Source organism: Mytilus trossulus, chromosome 9 (genome assembly GCF_036588685.1).
Source record: "Mytilus trossulus isolate FHL-02 chromosome 9, PNRI_Mtr1.1.1.hap1, whole genome shotgun sequence".
Lineage (NCBI taxonomy): Eukaryota > Metazoa > Mollusca > Bivalvia > Mytilida > Mytilidae > Mytilus > Mytilus trossulus.
Window position 1 is genome coordinate 15,650,067 of NC_086381.1, and position 20,453 is coordinate 15,670,519.

The 20,453-nt window shown below is 30.3% G+C and overlaps 2 protein-coding genes across 3 annotated transcripts in view; one reads left to right on the top strand and one right to left on the bottom strand.

Annotated features, from left to right (window-relative positions):
* Positions 1 to 3,210, bottom strand: part of LOC134685201 (uncharacterized) — a 24,539-nt gene extending 21,329 nt beyond the window's left edge. The window contains exon 1 of one of the 2 annotated variants that reach the window (XM_063544700.1): positions 3,076 to 3,210. The gene's annotated coding sequence lies outside the window, so the exon portion shown is untranslated. The remainder of the gene's footprint in view (positions 1 to 3,075) is intronic. The other variant, XM_063544701.1, reaches the window with a different exon arrangement.
* On the top strand, positions 3,197 to 20,086 carry LOC134685202 (protein SPT2 homolog). Its single transcript, XM_063544702.1, has 6 exons — positions 3,197 to 3,390; positions 9,425 to 9,557; positions 10,963 to 12,774; positions 15,573 to 15,750; positions 17,022 to 17,099; positions 17,964 to 20,086. The coding sequence occupies exons 1-6, from the start codon at positions 3,340 to 3,342 to the stop codon at positions 18,052 to 18,054; spliced, it is 2,343 nt and encodes a 780-aa protein (XP_063400772.1). The 5' UTR covers positions 3,197 to 3,339; the 3' UTR covers positions 18,055 to 20,086.
* The last annotated feature ends 367 nt before the right edge of the window (positions 20,087 to 20,453 follow it).

Genomic DNA, 20,453 nt, shown 5'->3' on the forward strand with positions numbered 1-20,453 from the left:
ATACGTAAGAAGTTTGAGGAAATATTATTGGTCAGGACTAGATCATCAACTTATAAATTAGTACAATTGCTTTCTGTTGAAAACACTAAGGAACTCTGTAATTAAGGAAAGTACTTACTCTATGCATTTAAGTGCAGGAATAATATTTAAGACCTATGTTTATTATATATGTAGTCTGAAACTCACAAACTGTATAATATATGTGACTGATATTTCTGATGTTTGTTTAATATTTATGTGTATGTTAACGCATGAATACAACTTGTAAACTATAGATTTATCATGTTTATGCATATGATACTGATAAACTGTATTGTTTAAAGTAAATAAAGAATAAAGATTATCTTCCTGTGGAACTCATTCATAAAATAACAAATCACAATTGATTTATTGTTATGATTCTATTTTCTATTTTTTATCAATAATATCATAATATTAACCATTATTGCAACATTACTTTCAGTCAACCGCAAAATGTGTATGTCACTGTTTTATCTACGGTAGATATTTATACTTGTTCTGAAGACGCCATGCTTGCTTGTGAAAAATGTTGACCAATAAAGCTATTACAATGAGGTAAAACCTTTGAGTTTGTTGTCTTTTGTGGTGACTTCTTCTTATCTTCATTAAAACAACTGTAGATACCAAGTGGCATTCACTTGTTTTTACCTTACAGCACAGTCAACACTTATGGTATTGGTTCACTTATAGAATTTCAGTTAAATGTATTTTAGGACTGCGAACCCCTGCATCAGTAAGGATCCACCTTTGCCATACAAGTATTGTACTATGAAATGTAAATGACAAGCTACACAATTAGGCAAAAAGTGTACTTAACTGTTTGATAAATTAAAGGTTTATACTTGTCCTGAAGAAAGCCCCCTTGCTGGTGAAAAATGTCAATTAATAATACTATTGGCAGGGATGGGGTAACCGTAATCTGTAATCGTAATCGATTGTAATTGATTACATTTTTTCAAGTAATCGACAAAAGTCTATTGCAATGCTGTAAAACATTTGAGTGTTGTTGTCCTTTGAGTTGACATAGTGTATGTAGTGTATATTCAATCTAAATAAAGTTAAATCTAGCTAAGTTAAGCTCGTGTTTAGGTTGTTGAATCATAAAAAAAAAGTCACATGACAAAAGATAAACCGAACTGTCACCTTATGATTTGCTGCCATCAACACGAGGAACACCTCCAGCTTCTTTTGACATGTATATATGTGTAAAGAAAAGTTATACAATGCACCAATGACAGGGACAGCTACCAATTTGTCAGTGGCTCATAGACCGGTGATCAATTTAATGGCAGAACAAAATCTTCACACCAGGAGCCCCCATTTATATTTCCACACAGCACAACATGCACAAGGAAAACACGATTCAAAAGAATAGGAGAACCACTGATCCAAAGAATTCATAACCTGGTTTTAGCAGTTTGCAGATTTTCGTCAAACATTAATCTTGGTATGCATGGAATATTGATTTTTTTTTTTTAAAGTTGATATTTTGTGGCGTATAATTATTTTAATTGATATCTATCTCCTTGTTTTCAAAATTAACAATAGGGAACATACAATTAGAGGAAAAATAGTAGTTGAGAGGAAAAATAAAGAACTGAAGAAGGCCAGTGGCCGAAATGTCTTGAAAAATTGGTTTATTTATACAATGATATTTATCTCATAATGAATCTTCTTCTTCTTTCCTTGCTAAGGACTGGATTCTTTAAAAGAATGTTATAAGTCCACTTGACGGAGAATGATTAATTAGATATTGATAAAGATAAGATTAGTGAAAGGATTATTATTATTTGATGTCATATATTTAATTTGAATTTCACATGAGCAATATGATCACACTATTTAATCAGAGATATCACTCCATATCTACTAAGTTAAATCTCCATATCATTTATTTTTAATCCTGATTAATTATATTGCTCCCTCAAAGCCCAATCATAAACAATGAGTGAGTACACTAATTCTAATCATACTAAAAGACCAGATTGAGTTTGATGTATTCTTGTTAAAAAGTTTGGTTTGATTTTTTCTACCATTTAGGGACATCTCTCATATTAAGAAAGTGGTTTAAAAAAGTATGATGCTATTTTGCACCTGATTATGATTATTTGGCAAATCAAATTCTTGTTGCTTTCATATTTATTATTAGCTAGGTCATTATTTATAAACTTTTCCAGTGAACCACTTAAATTTTACTTTTTCACTCCCTTTCCTGCTAATTTGTGAAAAAGTTTATATGAAAAAGTTAATTTTATTTGTGTACATATCCTCTCGTAATTACTAAAAATCCTCATACACCTGCTCGCTATTGGAAATTGGCTCGCTTGATCTTTTGACGTCACACAACAATCACTTTTCCATTTTGAGCCAGATATCTTCTATTATTACTTCAAACATTCTTTCAAGGCTCAGCTCAAACTGATTCTTTCACGGCTCAGCTCCGTCAGTAGTTAAATTGACATGTTTTTATTTGCACTTGTATATAAAATTCACCTAGTTTTTGTTTTTGTTAAATTTTCAAAATTTATACATGCGCGCACTCCATAAATGTGGCAGAATAGTCAACCAGTTGACGGTGGCCGCTTACTGGAAGAAGAGGAAGAAGAAGATGGAAACTCATGTCGAGTAATGGCGGACAAATAGCGAAAAGGTCACGATACACCTTATCGCTATTTGTCCGCCATTACTGGATTTCACACAGGCTCCCGTAAAATTTTGACGTCATAAAACAAAATATCTGATGCCACAATGGAAAAGTGATTGTTGTTTGCGTCAAAAGTTCAAGCGGTCTGGTCAGCCGGGATTAGCAATAAGGTGTATTGAACTGTTGACATCAGTGTCATACAATAAACACTTTTCCATTGTGGCGTCAGAACTAGTGTAATGTTCATTAGTGTCAAACAAATACCGAAAAAAGTGTATTTTTATTACATGTCCATGTTTCGGGAAAATGAAAGTAAAAGTAAATGTTGTCATTATTGATAAAAGTTTACTATTGTTTGAATTTCATAAATAAAAGAAAACGAGGATATGAACTGAAATTAACAGACTCACTGACAACAAATAGGTAAAAAAGGTAAACAATGAACAGTGAAATTCCTCCTTTTTAACTTTTCTGGAGTTTTGTTGTGAAATGAAATCGAAACTGCGGTCTTTACTTCCGGTTTAGAATGCAGGGGGCGCTCTCTTAACACGCTCAACTTCCGGATAAAAATCAACAAGAAATTATGGTTATCAAATTATACAGCTGACTTGGCGTTTTTACAACATTTCAAGAAGTTTTTTTAACATACATGAGTTAACTTAAACTTTAGAAGGATGGACTTTGGGTCCATTTTATCTTTAGCCTCTAAAAACACACAAAAACAGGTAAACACATTGGCGTTACAAATTCCGCAGTACAGCTGTACTGAAAATTTATGTGTTTCTTCTTCTTTATTTCGTAAATCTTGATCAGATTTCAACCCCCGAGTGCATTAAATTATCATACTTAAATCGGTTTCAAGAATTAAATTCTTAACACGAAATAGAAACAGTATGTTCAACAATACAAATACAAATATACAAATATTTTATTGGCACAAACACAATTACAATAATTGGCAATGGCCCATACAACTGTTATACAAATAGTAATAATGCATAGAATATCAATAGGCATATTTCGAACAATATCATCGAACGATATCAATATCATCAACAGTAAATGATTAAAAAAAGATATATCAATTACATAGTTGGTCAAACAAAATAAGTATTAAAAATAACGACAATATTAATATGTAATATTATTTATTATGAACAATGATTATTAGCAATTTTATAGAGTTTGTTCTGCTTTACGCAGGTTCAAACTGTCTGAGATGAAAGAGGAAGTTAATTTTAGGATTGTGTATGAATTATTATTTAATAAAAAGATTATATTATTTTCATGTTTTTGAAATCTTGTAGAATCAACAATTATATTTGAAACTTTATGGTAAAATATGTCCCTCTTAGTTGAGTATTTTTCACAATGTAAAAGAAAATGTTTTTCATTTTCAATTTGACCAGAATTACATACAGAGCAGTATCTCTCATTTCTGGGAATATTTAGATGTCTCCCTCTTTCAATCATCAGTGTATGAGCGCTTATACGGATCTTACATATTGCAGCTCTGTCACTTCTGTCACACAATGTAAAGGCTAAAGGTTCTAACAATTAACAAATGATTAATTTTAAGATATTTTCATGCCTCATGGGTATGTACCCAATCCATATATAGGCTTATACAAATTTAAAAATGTAGTGTATAATTTTGTTCGTCCTGGGTCTTTCTGACCAATTCTATTATTTTTAGTGGAAGAAGACGTCAAGTCTTCTGAAGACTTAAGGGGCCGACCCTTGGCATTGAGTCTCTGTATGCCGCATTCATTTCGTATATTACAATTTCAAAACAACTTAGATTCCTGACACCGATTTTTACACATGATTAGGCATTTGAATCATTTAATTTGTAAATTATGATTGTAAAACAATCACTATCGTAAATATGACCCTTTTATTTATGTAAATTATTAGATTTCATCTCATCCACATGAACGTTATTTGTTTACTTGTAACAGGATGTTTTAACTGTAGATATTTGTATTACGCATGCGTGAATTTGGTATCGGGTCAACTCGCCCTGTTTACAAGTTCGCCCTTGAAGTTACGAATTTGCAATCCTGCAGACATGAAGATTTTGTTTTTATATAAATAAAAAGGATATATAAAGTGTTGTCTTTATTCATGGTTTTCCTTTGCCATGTGAATTAGATGCCCTTCGTAACATACATGTGAACCTCCCGGCGGGAGAACAAAACTCCCGTTTTCAGGGGTGTCCTCCCGTTTAGGAGAAAAAACTCCCGTGTATGAAATATTTCATGAATGAAAATTTTCAGACGCCATATTTAATCATTTCTTACTACTGTACGGGTGTAATTGACACCTGTGTTAAATTTTACCTGAACATCAAAGAAGATGTATAATTATATGACTTCACTTGACAGCTTGGGTGTCAAACATACTGGTAATCAACGATGTTTACCTCCGGCTAACTGCCGTTGTGTTATCAAAAGGATGTGTATTGGGAATATTGAAATACTTTTTTGTTACTTCCCTTTGTTTTAGCCTGTTTTCAGTTATTTTGCTTTTAAAAATGTAAATTGTAAAAAGACTATAAATGATTAATATTTTAATCAAATAATTATAAAATGATGTTAATTAAATGAATTTAAATGAATTTGGACCAATAGAAAAATTAAAATTTATAAATTATTTTAGCAATCTAGACCTCCTTTCAAGGATGACATTGAAGTTTATATGGTAAATTTGTTTCTTATTGATTAGAAGTCAACAAGATAAAATATACAAATATAATTATTCATTTGCAAGCAGTTAACAATCATTTGTCAAAAAACAAAACAAAACAAGAAACAACTATCTTCTTATTATTTTATTTTAATCAAATAGAGAGGCAATAAGGGAGCTATAAACATTACAATTTGATGGAAATTTGAAGAAAAAACACAATTTCTACATCATTTGGTTACATTTACCACAAAATTTATTTCGATAAAAAAACCTGATGTTTTGACCATTCAGTACTTAATAGATGCATAGTTCTTGGGGAAAAGTTTCATCAAATAATATGAATATAAATGACTTTTTTTGTGCTCATTTTTTACAGTGGGTTGTGATGATCTTCCAGTTAGGTTACCCTCATTTGGAGTGTTGTTCCCAACCTGTTAAACTTAAAGGTCCATCTTTGTGCATTATTCAAAATTGGAAATTTCAACAAGCATCTAATATTCTTAATCTGGAAAATAAACCAGGTGGTCTGCTAGCTTCATGTATATTTTTTCTACCGATTTAATATATAACTAGAATCATGCAAACAGACTTGAGGAAAAGGCATGTAAGTTCATCATACAAATATGACACTTTTTCTAGACAATCCAGATCTTGCAAAATACGTCGCTAAAAATTGTAACCTTTAAAATTGTTGTTGTGCAGTAAAAACCCATATGGGAACTTTCAAAAGTTGGCAGGTATGTAACAAGTCTTACTATTTTTATGCTCCATTTATGGGCAATATGTTTTCTAGTCTGTCCGTCCGTCCTGCTTCTGGTTATAAAGTTTATGGTCGAGGTAGTTTTTGATGAAGTTGAAATCCAATTAACTTGAAACTTAGTACACATGTGTTCCTCTTGATATGATCTTCTTAATTTTACTGCCAAATTAAAGATTTTACCTAATTTTCATAGTCAACTGAACATAGAAAGAGATTGTACGGATGGGAAATCCATGTACTTATGACCTTTTCTTGTTTGAAGAAAAAAATACATTTTAACAATAATGGAACAAAGCAGCCTGAGTAAGTGGGTCTACTTTGATGGTAATTCAAGTTACTTTTTATTCACCTTCTTCCACTTCAGAGCTATCAGCTCTTTGATTAATATGAGGCAGGAATTACCTGTGAATGGGGACGAAGTCTATGATTATTTTTAAAATCAACAATGTAAAAAGAGAAACAAGAAAACCGTAACGTTTCCGATTTAGGTTCTGTTGTTAGGGATTTTAGTTGTGACGTTATTTAAGTTATGACGTCATATTCAATGTAAACAAAGAAATGCTGTCATCAGCTGGTAACGTTTTTTTAATAACAGACTTTTTTTTTAAAATGAATAAGTATTAATTCCTTTCTTAGACTGACATTTTATTCAAAGTCTCATGTAAACAAGACTGGAAACGGAAGGAGATTTCTGCGCCGATCCGGAAATTCAAAAACAGGACAAAAAAAAATTGAACGATTTTGAGTTCATTAGTACAATGAAAAATTTGGGAAATTTTTCCCCAATTTTTTTTTTTATTATTGAATTTTCTACTGTAATAGGGGACTTCGTATATTAACAAAAAAGCAGTCATGCTTACTGATTGACAGGAGCCTTTCTTCAGGACTTGGATAATTTACTACATGTTAAACAATTCCTCATTATTTTATTCTATGGCCATCAAGGGGTGGGTTTAAAGCTACATTCCATACTTTCCATATATCAAAGCATGTTAGTAATATCGAAAAGGAATAACAAAGACTAATAAGCATGTATTGATGGCCTGCAATTAGCTCTGTACTAAAGTCATATGATTTTATCCAATTATAGTCTCAGCCTCAAGACCCTTTTGGCCTCGGTGGCTGAGTGGTCTTAGTAGTTACTACAGTTATCACTAGCCAGTCAACACTAGGTTTGTGAGTTCAATTCCCGCTAATGCGGGTGCACTCATCTCTAATCTTAATTGACAAGGATTGTCAGTTTTCCTATAGAAGTTTGATGGTTTTCTCTGGGCACTCCAGTTTCCTCAATCGATAAAAATGGCTGCACAATTAAGCTTAAATGCGGTGCTTAAAGTGGCATTTAAACACCAAAATCAAATCAAATCAGGACCAATTTGGTAACTTTCTGTGATCTGGTGATACCACAGTTTTAAATTGCCATCTGAAATTTCTTATCAGTCAGATGATTTTACGGAGTGCAGTAATTATAGCAAACCTGTTGGAAATCCTAATTGTTCATTGATAAGAAGGTGGTGCAATATCATGTAAAATCTCTATTTTCAGAAAGAAGTCGAATGATGTTAAAAAAAAATTGAAAAATAAATGATTATTGTTCAAACTACAACAGTTTGACCTTGAAAATAGTATTTTAGAATATTTTTCGCTTTTTACTGTTGGTTTGAAGCAGTTTATAAAGTATTTTCCAATTAATAGAGAACCCTGAGTTAAACAAAAAACACAGATGAATCAACCTGGTTAATAATGTTAACAAATTTGGAAATACATTTATATCATGTATATTATTTTACGGTTGATATAAGTAAAGGTTATTGAGATTTATAAAAGGATATTTATTATTAAGTCAAGTATTTTTGTATGCTATATACAATGATATATATGTAATAATTCATTAAATAAATTAGGGTCTTATCATATTATCTATGAAGATCGAACTAAACAGAAATAGGAAATATGGACTGAATTCAACATTGAACAAATTACTCTATAAGGTAGTGTACAAAAAAGCACAGCTGTGAAATGAAAGGAGTGGGTGATTTTGTTTACTTTACAAGTACAACAACTTGTCTATTTGTAATTTTCTATGAAAACCAAAATGACCGAAAAGTGTCAGTGATCATGGTGTCAGGTGAATTGATCATTCACATATGGAGAATCAACTACCATTCCATATCGTAAATTGAATAATGAGTAATTGAAAGATAGACGGTAACGCAGATGAAACCTTTGTTGTTATTCCTGTCAATATAATACTTCCAAGATCATGAAGATCAAAGTAACAAAAGTCTTGAAAATAAGTGTAAAGCTACATAAAATTTTCAATTTAACAAAGGTTCTAAAATGTTATTTATAATTTGGATAACAGGAGAATTTATAGTAGCTCTTTACTGGAAAAAAAGGAGACTTTTATTTGCTAGAAGTATACGTGATGATCATGTAGTGAAGATGAATATTTTAACATCTATAGCAAGTCCTATATTAATACATGCTTTTTCAATCAAAACTTTACAAATTCAACATTTTCATGATTTTAGTCATCAATCACTGAAATATGTGATAATGAAAATCACTTATTTAAGTAGCACCCCTGACTGGTTATTGTAATTGTGGCTTTATCTGGTGGTTATACAATGTATCTAAATCTATCAATTATAACAACTAATACACAAATGCAAGTATTATTGTATTTATTTCAAAGTTTTTAAACATGATTAAAAATATAATTAAGACAATCCTACTTTCACTTTCACAACATGCATGTATTGAAACTTTGAAAGTGAAATTAGATTGATCTTTTCGAAAAGGATCTATAAAAATTATGACATCATACATTGAAGTTGATTGGTACTATAGTTTGCTGTTTATGAACTAGTTGAATCCAGTAGTCTTATTAACAATTGATTACAAATGTATATTAAATAAATATAAAAATAAAGAGATGCGATATGATTACCAATAAGCATGATAAGACACTCAACCAAATTAAAGTTGTAATAAAGTAGATGTAAGCAATTATAGGCAACTGTACGACCTCTGATAACCATACCATTTGATAACGTCAACTTTAAAAGACCCTAACATGAAAAATATGAAGGAATTTAATTGAAAAAAATAGTGGCCTAATTTATAACAAACAATTAAGACTAAGGAAATATTAGTTATGGTCTTACTAATGACATTTATTTTTCAACATATTTAATTGTAAATGTGTGATTCTTTGTAACACATTGGTAAGTAATTCATATGCACTGGTATGACACACAGATAAACAAAAACTATTATAATTTAAAAGATATTTATATTTGCAGAGACCAACTGAAAAAAGATATAGAAGTGATCTTGATGCACCTAGAAAGGAACGGAAAGATAAAGATGGTAGACCAAAATCTGAATTTCTTCAGAAAGTTAAGGAAGAGAAAGAGCAGGAGCAAAAAAGAAAAGGTTAAAGAAAAACATATATATTAAAAAGAATAATTGTAATTGCTGATCGATGTAGGCCAATAGAATCAATGATGTTGGTATTAAGTACATGCATAATGAGAATTGAATATATAGTTCCTTCAAAGGATTTAACACACTTCATAATATTAGAATGAAGTATTATAATGATATATTTGAAAATCAAATTTTAAATTAATAACTACATGTATTTATAGATCTATCTAAAGAAAAAGGTTCATGAAGGGTTAAAATTGGCCCTAAATTTTTAATGTTTTTTTCAATCGGGCCACAAAATTACAAATTTCTAAAAAAGACTAAAATATACTTGTTTGGCACCTTCCTTTAAAGTTTTTGAAGCTATGACCCCTTAAATATACATTATTTGTATTTTAGGTCGATTTTGGTCAATTTTGTCCCAAATTTTAATTGTTTTTGGCATAATTAACTATGACCTCCATCCACGATCCAAACAGTTTATATATATGAATTCTATATCACATTTGGAATCTTTCGGTTACAAAACATTTTGGATCGTTGGTGGCGGCCAAATTTTTCTTAAAGCTTTTAGGTCTGAAAATTGCCCAAAATTGTCATCATTTGACAAAATGTCCCAAAATGGGCCTAATTTGGAGAGTATTATGTACTTTTATGAAAAGAACTGATTTATAATTAAGCATTACGACTTTTGAAATAGACACATTTATGAACCAATTTGTGAAATTTTTGGTGTTTTATGATAAAGTTGATATTTAAGGCCATTTTGGGCCATAAGTGAACCTTGTACTTTAAGTAGTACACATTTTTGCTGTTAATTTTTACATGATATATATATATATGAGTTATCTGACTGACGAAGGATATCTGTTATCCGAAATATTTATAAATAATTACATTTATAGTTACCTTTTTTTGTATTTTGAGTTGTTGTGTACACTTTTTTAGGCGTTTATATAATTTATTTATTGTGTACATGTATCGTTACTCGTAACGATCCAGCGCCCTCGTGGGGAAAATCGTTGACTACTATACAGACGTTTTATATATATGAGTTATATATATATAATGTCTGAAAATAGCAACAATCAACATTCAATCTATTTAAGCGTGGATCAATGTGGATCAGTTTGTGAAAATAAACTGATACAGTTACTGAATTAAAATTATATAAATTAAATGTCTAAGAATATAACTTAAACACACTAATTGATACATTAAAAAGTTCTAGATGTTAAATAGAAATACGCAATATTTTGCTAAACAAATTAGCTTCTTCAGGCGTGTGCATCATTATATTCATATATTTTTATGTTTAAATTATCTTTCTTTCTGAATCAATTTCATCTTTGTAATTCTTTCCCTGAAGTATTGATGGAATTATAATCAACTGTATTTTTCATGATTTCAGAAATGGATGAAATAAGAAGAAAAGAAGAAGAAAAACAAAGACAAATAGAAGCAGAAAAAAAGAAAGTTTTCAGAATTCCGAAGAAACCTCGTCCTCCAGAAGAAATCACAGAACAAACAGATAAAAGTGCAAAACTATCTGCCAAGGAAAAAATTGAGAAAGCTAAAAAACTAGCCGCAAGTTTTGGAAAATCTAAAACTGCTGTATCCTCGTCAAAGTCTGATTTAAAAAGAAGTTCAGTAGTAAGTGACAAAATTTCCTCCAAATATAAACAAGCTAAACCTTTTCATCCAGAGCAGAGAAAAACTGGAAATGACAAAGTTGTTTCTAAACAAGACGACAAGAAACCATCAAATGATAAACATTCAAATGATAAACATTCAAATGATAAAGATGTTCCTAAACAGTCTGACAAGAAACCATCTTATAAAGATAAGTTAGATAAACTGTCAGACCAGGAAAAACTTGCAATTATCAAAAAGATATCAGGGAGTCTTGGGCGTGTAGGTGATAAAATATCGGATACAGAAAAACTTGACAAAATTAGGAAAATTTCAGAAACAATTGGAAAGGGGTCATCAAGTAATAGTGATAAGAAAGAAAAACCAAACGGATCTCAGAAATATTCACCTCTTACCAGTAAAATAGACCGAGAAAAAATGACAGGAAATCTGGAAAGTCTTCAGAAAATAAAAAAAGAATTCAAGGAAGCTGAGGAAAGAGCGACTGGAAAAACTATCACATTGCTTGGAAAAACAGATGAAGGAATTAAAAGAGAAGTGATATTTGATAGAACAGATGCTGAAACAATGAGGTATGCATTACAAGAGAAAGCAGCACGAATAAGAGCCATGATGAACAGACCTGAAGAACCTAAACCAAGAGAAAGAAAAAAGGGGAAAGATAGAGCATCTGAAACTGAGGCTAAGGGAAAAAAATCTGAAACTTCTAAAAATGAAGATGATGAACAAAGAAAATATTCTGATTTTAAGAAAACTTCTAGTCATTCCAGTGATTCTAAATACAATGATAAATATAGTGATGATAGGTATTCAGACAGATCTTCAAGGGAGGAAAAAACAGTGAAAAAGAAAAAACCTCCACCACCACCTTCAATGAATTTTAATGATCTGTTAAAAATTGCTGAACAAAAATCACAAGAACCTGTCAAAATTGAAGTGATTAAAAAACCAAAAAAAGATGAGGAGCGATTATTAAATAAAAGAGAGATTGCATCTCAAAGAGAATATCAAGAATATTTGAAAAATAAGAAAATGAGAAGAGAGGCTGAAATTGAAGAGAGACAAACTGTGGATGTTAAAAGAGAAAAACAAAACTCTAATTCATTAAAAAGTAAATCCACTTCAAATTTAGTGACAAAATCAGCAAGTTCATCACAAAATAATGTAAGGAAAAATCCTTATTCAGAAAAGTTAGTGACTAAATCTTCTTCGCCTGTGCCTAGTTCATCTAAACCATCATCAAGTAACAAATTAGGTAAATCAATGTCATCTTCTTCAATTCCTTCAAAACCTTTTACAAAACAGTTCAAACTACACTCAGCAACAAATTCTCCTCACAATACAGACTCAAATCCAGCAAAGAAAATAAAACGGGAGCATATAGAAAACGGAAGAATTACCCAAAAAGATGAGTATCGGAAGAAATCAAATGGTGCTAAAAGAAATAATTATGATGATGTACGTGAAAATGTGCTAGTGTGTGGACCACCAAAGAATGAAAAACCAGTTTCTTCCAATCCATTTGATAGAATATATGGAGAAATTAAGAAAAATCAACCATCAAAGCCAGGTAATTAAATATAAAAACTCCATTCAAAAATATGAAGAACACTTTTTAAACAGTAATTCAGAACATTGAAATTGGTTGGGAAATCGCCCCTTCTCCATTTATCATGTTAATGCTTCTTAGTATATACAATATATGGTTGACCAAAGGTTTTTCATAATTTACATTGGTTATATTATAAGTCAATGAAGTTAGCCACAATCTTTTGAATTTGAAACATGGATCATTCTGTTATTTCAAAGTTGATAAATAGGTATTTATCTATGCAGCAGTAACCCCAAAACAAAAATCAAAATTTAATGGCTATTTTATAAACATAGGTCTTCAGCAGTACCAATGCATCCATATGCATGATATTGAAGAACTTATATCACTTTGAGAGCCTCAGTGAGTTAAGACATACTAGAGAAAGTCATAAATGAATCTAGAAGAAGCTGTCAATCATCTGCCAATGACACCATATTTCCACAATACATGTATACACTTCTCTAGAAGGTTTTTTGATTTGGTTCAAACCCCCCTCCCCCCCCCCCTTTTTTCTCTTTTTTTTTTTTTTTTTTTTTTTTTTTAATATATGTGAAAGTAAAAAATGACAAATTAGGGTGAATGTCGGTCATTTATTGTTAGGTAGAAAGACATTGGAAACACAACTTTGTATTTTTCTAAAGAGTTTCAACATGTTCAAATCAATTTATGTAAAGATGTACAATTGTAACAATGAACTGAATCAAAATTGATACCATGGATACCAGCTATTTGATTTTTTAAGAAATTGACAACACTAAAATTCTGAATCAAATGTTTTAAGCAAGGAGGGTAAGGCTTACCTTCAGAAAGAATTGCTGCAGTTCAAGTTGTTTTCTAAATCACAAGTGCATAGTATACATTTTGATGTTATTTGTGAAATTTGTTTGGCATTTATAATATCTCTGACATACTGGACATCTCTGGTAAGACCACCTGTTATGATGAAATGAACAGGTGATCATCATGACCATTAGATGTAATAAAATTGTCTGGATATTAATTAAGAGCAGTAGATTAATAACTGGGATTGTCATGATTATGACAGGTGATAAAACAGTGTAAAATGCTATAAACACAACTTTTAAATTAAAGTTTAAACAATTAAAATATCTTATTGGTAATGTCATCTATCATGTCTATTGTCATCATAAATGTTTACATTTTTATAAGACAGCTTTGTAATCTTTATCATTATCAGATTTATAATTTTTATAAAAAAATTTTTTTTTATTAAAACATGTAATGAATTTATGGAATGTACATGTAGGCCTAGGCTAGGTAAAAAAGACATAGGACAAAAAGTAACATGACAAAAATTAAAGTTACATTAGTTTGAGACTAATATTTTTCAATTAGAACATCTTTAGTGTTGTAAAAACATTTTTGTATCTTCTTATGAACTATTATATATCACTGTATATAAAGCAATATTGTACATGTTGTATACAAAATTTATTATAAAAAGATCAAGAATGATAAAAAAATATTTTTTTATTAAATTGTCTTGGCTTCATGGTCCAAAGAAAAATACCTTTGTATTAATGTACAAAAATGTAATACTAATATCTAGGTACATGAGGTACATGCAATGCAAGTAGAGTCAAAATCAAGACATAATCAAGAATCCAATTATTTGAATTTATGGGTACCAGATAATTAAGACTTAAATTAAAGAATTTCAAAATATACATGTATATAGCAAAATTTTATTACCTGCCATCAGATGTGACAAAGGTCATTTCACTTTAGGGTCTGCTGTCTGTTATGAATGTAGGACTAAAAGTCACATTTCAGTTTTTATATTATTTTTCTTTGAATGAAAAATCTCTATATAAATGATATATTAAAAAAAAACATTATCGCATTTTTCTTTACTTTAATATATACCATTGTATATTTTTGTAATTGGATTTATTATATTAAAAATTAAATAATTGTTAAGAAAACAAAATGTCAAAGTTGCTTGGTACTTAAATGTTGTTTTGGTGCCAATTTATTAGGAATTATATCATTTGCAGGATTATGATTTAATATTTTTTTCTTATAAATATATATTCAAAGACTTGTCAACAAATTATTTGTTACTTTTTGTCCATTAACATGATTAAATTTGTGACTTTCTGTCCTGTGACTTTTTTGTTGTTTATCATCTGTTATACAGTAGCACTGAAAGGATTTCTTTGTCTGACATGTCTGACATTGAATTCAAAATTGCAACACCATCAATAGCATAAAATACAAGTCCTCTATCATGTCTATGATGGTGGAAATTCAAAATTATCAACTTGTTGGAGATGTTTCTCAGAGCTCTAAGTAATAATTTAAAAACTTTGATAGTTAAACAAAAAGTGTAACTACAAATTCTACCACTTTTATCAATAACATGAATAAGTTTGATGAAAAATTTGTGTTATAAGTATATTATTATAGCGTCACGGGAAGAAAATATAGCATTGCGGTACCGCAACGCTACAACATGTACAACGGCCTGGGGAGAACATTATTAGTAGATTCAATGAAATTAAGTTAAGGAAAATGTTAGAACTGATTATTATAAGACCCCCATTTGTGGCCCCCTTAATCTGTATAGACCTGTCAATGTAGCTGTATGATCTTAAATATTGTTATGCCGTCGTCATTGCGAGGGGGCATTAAGTTTTACTATTGTCTTTTTTTTCTTTTATGTTAATAAAACTCTATGTTCAACATTGATGTTTTCTTTATATTTTGTATTTAAATTAAAATTTGAATAATATATATTATGATGTTTACAGCGAAGAGGAAGCATCCTGATGAATACTCTGATTCAGAAGACGAATTTGACGGAGACCTGGATGGATTTGTAGTGGATTATCTGTCGTCAGGGGAGGAAGAAGAAATGGAAGGCTACGACAATGATTATGAAGATTATTCCAAACATATCAGAAATATATTTGGTTATGATAGGCGAAAGTAAGTCATTAAAGAACTAGTCATCGCATGAAATTTGTATTAGTTTACATACATACCTTACACAAAATATTTAAACTAGCCTGCCTTTGTTGATAGTGTCATTTTTATGCCCCAGCCATGGTCGGCACGGGACGTTTGCGCTTTTTCATAGGACATTTGCGCTTTTTTTTGTGGACACTTGCGCTTCAAAACATAGGACATTTACGCTTTTTAAAAATGGACATTTGCGCTTTTTACATAGGACATTTGCGCTTTTTTTATATATATATCTATGACTTCCCTCCTCTTTTATCTGGGCTTTACATGTTTAAAATTCATTTCATAGCACATTGTTGATATGTGTTTAAAAGTTTATGTACAGTTAAAAGTAAACATTTTTAAGAAATAAAATCAAGTACTGTCATCACAATTACAGGTCAGTTTCAGCTTGATATTTGAAGCCCAATGAGTGAACAAATTTTGCTCTTTTTATCTGTCCTGATTGGTACTTAGACCTCATCTCAAATAAATGATCGAGTTTCTCCTTCCCACTTCAGTTGTACATTCCTTGTATTCTTTAGAGAGTCCTAACAACAACCATAACCCTGTCTAGTCTCTATAACTTTAAAATCCATGATCAAGACTGTGTAAATGTGAACTAACTAATGACAAATATAAGTTAAATTTATTTATGTAATGATAACTTCTCATTAAGATTACAGGTAGTTGACTGTAGGTAAAAAGCGCAAATGTCCGATCAATTTAATACAGGTGAATCAAAATTAAAAGCGCAAATGTCCTATCGTTTTACAGGTAAAAAAGCGCAAACGTCCTGTGCCCGCCATGGTAGAGGAGGCATTAAGATTTACCTTTGTCTGTCTGTATGTACGTACATACGTTCCAAATAGGTTTACGTTCTCTAACTTGAGTTTGCCCCAACCAAATAATATGAAACTTATATCAAATGGTTGTTACCATAAAGCACAGATCAAGTTTGAATTTTGGTGGCTTCACTTTTAAAACCGTTCTAAAGTGCCCCTTTATAAATTAAAAAAATGCAAAATTATTAGTTTGTATTCTCTAACTTAAGTTTGCCTCAATTGAATGTTATGAAACTTACACACAATGCTTATTACCACAAAATATAGATAACTTTCAATTTTGGTAGCATCACTCTAACTGTTCTAGAGTTATGCTCCTTTATAAATGGAAAAATTACAAATATTTAGTTTCTGTTCTCTGTGTAAATTTTTTATTATTTTATTAACTTACATTTATTTTTATATTAACAGATTTAAGTATGAAAGTGATTATGACATCGCAAATATGGAATCAAACTTTAAAGATGTAATGAAAGAAGAAGCTAGAAGGTAAGAAAAAAATCGAACAGATATCTAGAATTAAAAACATGAAAAAAAATAGATTTAAAATTCTATATACTCTGTACCGACGTGTATATATATTACATATATTTTAATACAATATGTGAAACTTAGGTGGTTGAGTGGTCTAGAGCATCCAATACAGTGCAGACAATTTGGAGCCACAATATCTCAGTAGCATGAGCTTGAATCCCAGCGAGGGAAAAACAAAAAATTTGTTAAAATGGCCTATAATATGACTATTTTATTGACATCTTTTCTCAAATAGAGGTCTAATATTTGGCTAGTCTTATGGATGTACTTTTTACAGACTTTTAGCAATGACTGGTTGAACGTTTAAACTACAGTTGTTTTCATCTATATATTCTCAGTTTTAACATGTTTAACAGTTTAACAAATTGCAAATATCTGTCATCGCACAAAATATAGTTCTTAATTTGGTTCAAAATTTTTGTTCTTGTTTTATCTTTTATTGAATATGGAAACTTCTACAAATAATTAAGAAAAAATGTTAGGAGACACATGGAAGAGAAAGAAATGAACACATTAAGTGATTTGGTTCATAAGTCATCCTGGTGTAGGATGAAAAATTTGAGATTTGAAATCTTCTTATGAGCACTTGTTGTTATTGAATTAAGCATCCACTTGAAATATAGCTAACCAGAATGTGTTCTATCTTTGAATGTTACCTGTGGTCATGTACATATAGATTAACTCATCATAGATACCAGGATAACATTTTGTATTAACGCCAAATGGGCCTTTCGTCTGCAAAAGACTCATCAGTGACGTTCCAATCCAAAAAAAAGTAAAAAAGATCAAATATGTTTACACTATTGTTACGTATTACAGTGCAAGACTCGGTATGCAAGAGGATCTGGAAGACATGAAAAAAGAAGAGGAAGAAATGAAAAGAAAAATGGCAGGAAAGAAAAAGAGATGATGAATATGAACAGGCTGTTATTTAAGATAAAGATGAAAAATCATGTTCTGAATATGATGGTAGAAATAAAGGAAAAAAGTGTTCATCTGAGGTGTTGAAAATGCTTTAGACGTGAATAACTTTTTCAGATTAAAAATAAGCTGTTATTTGATAATGTTGAAAGAAGAATCTGTTTCATGAATATCATTATTTATCCTATTGTTCAGGATTTATAAATATGTCATTAAAGGAATTGAATGCCTTAATGCAATGATGTATTTAGTATCTGATACATTAAAAGCATATAACTAGAAAATATAAGAGAAAAGGATGTTTTACCATAACTCAGTATTTCTTGATGACTGTAAATGATTTTTTTTTGTTAGGTCAGCTGAATTTTACTTTTCAGAACTGACTGACACATACTATAAAACTTTAAAAACCCTTTAAAGATCATATGCAGTAGCTTATAAAATTGAAATTGCTCTGAACAAACCATAAAACATATTCAATTCTGTGTTATGATTTTGTCCTTTATACAGTTAGCTACCCTTGAACACATACTAGTTACAATAAAATATCTCAAACTTAGTATTCTATTCTTGGCTGATATATTCAATTTTTAAATTAAAAATAATCATAAAAAACATCTAGGAACTTTAGAAGAAAAATAAACCCTGGGATCTTGCCTGAAGAATTTATTACCTTTAGCTGTTGTTTCATTTAGTTGATAACATTCTGTCTATCCTCTAAAATTACTAAGTTCAAACATTTCTTATCTTATTTATAAATCAAAATCCTCATTTTCATTAAATATCATAAAGAAAATTATATTTATATTATAAGTTTCAAGAATTTGTCACAAAATGAATTTCATTTAATTTTAAATAAGTTAAAAATTTTTAATTTTAATAAATACAGAAAGGAATGGCATTTAGCTTTGACCTACATAAATGTAGAATTCAATTAAGTTCCATTGCACGTTTGAATTAAAAGTATAGTGTTCAGTTAGACATCTTTTAAAGATCTAGCTAAAACTGGTATAAGAGCTTTCCTAAACTTACTGTGAGTTATGAGTTTTTGGCCTGTGATGAAGACTTTCCCTGCACATGACTTTAAGAGCAATAAAACCACTTATCTTACAAGTTTTTTTTCAGGTGTGTCCAAGAAAATTGTGTCATAAATTTATACACCATACCTCTTCTTTTCCATTGAAACTGGAAAAAATTCTTTGATGTGTTGCTTATACATTTGTATGTGTATTTTAAAATATGCATGTGATAAAAACAAAATATAATTATGTACACATACTGGGATGAATGATATATTTTTGTTTATTATACATATATACATGTATCTACAAATAGCTTATGAAATAGGAAAACGTGTGTTATTATGAATGTTCTGTGTTTGGGTTACTGCTGACTCTGTATGAATCAGGCAACAATGATAAAAAAAAACCAAAGCATTTGACAGCAGGCAAATTGTTGACCTTTTGATTTTTTTTCAGCTTTTCATTGTTCGAAATAAGTGCTGTGTTTGTTTTTGTCAATGAAGTGCATCCGATATTTACCATAATAAATTAAGTAGCATGATATTAAGCTTAAAAACTCTTGATTAAGTTTCCAAAATTGAATTGCAAGCTACATCAGAGTTAACTATAAAGAGGATGGGGCCTGCTTATGGAGCTACATAAATTGTGAATGCATAGACTTTTTATCAGTTCTGCTTCTAATGTTTAATGCTTGTTGGTGGTTCCCTTTTTCAAAATACTGGATCTGTAGCCCTTTTCACAAAGAATCTAAGTGTAAAATTTATCGTAAGTATTAAATATTCCTTAACAATTCTACTAAATATTTTTATCGTAAGATTAATTTTACACTAAAAGTTTTTTGGTGAAAAGGACTACTGCATCTGAACATGCATCTTTAAAAACCTACCCAGATAGCATAGGCAGATCCTGGGGGGCCTGGCCCCCCCCTTTTTGTGGGGAAAATTTGGTTGCTTATATAGGGAATCACTGAAGCGTGACTGGAGCCCCCCCCCCCCCCCCCCCCCCTCTACAAGAAGTTCTTGATCCGCCACTGGATAGGATATAACTGATACAAAACCTGCTGGTGGTTAGAGGGGATATTAAAATCTATACTGCCTGATTCATACTGAGAATTAATGTTAATGGATTGAAATGTACATGTGTGCATGTGTGTGTGTTTGTGTTTGATTTTGTCATTCTATAAGAAGTAAAAATTTGAAAAAATTGTAAAATAGTAGTTTATTGATTTCACATATTTATTATACTAATTGTTACATATACAGGTTGTTGTTAATATTATTTACTGCCATAGTACTTCAGTGCATTCTATGTATTTGAAATAAAATGTGATTAAGTCAAATTCTGGTTCTCTGTTCTAAAAAAGAAT

Coding starts and splice junctions, on each gene's coding strand:
- LOC134685202 (XM_063544702.1), top strand. CDS start 3,340: ATGGACTTTGGGTCCATTTTATCTTTAGCCTCTAAAAACACACAAAAA. Junction 15,751..17,021: donor TTTGGTTATGATAGGCGAAA/GTAAGTCATTAA, acceptor TTATATTAACAG/ATTTAAGTATGAAAGTGATT. Junction 17,100..17,963: donor ATGAAAGAAGAAGCTAGAAG/GTAAGAAAAAAA, acceptor TACGTATTACAG/TGCAAGACTCGGTATGCAAG.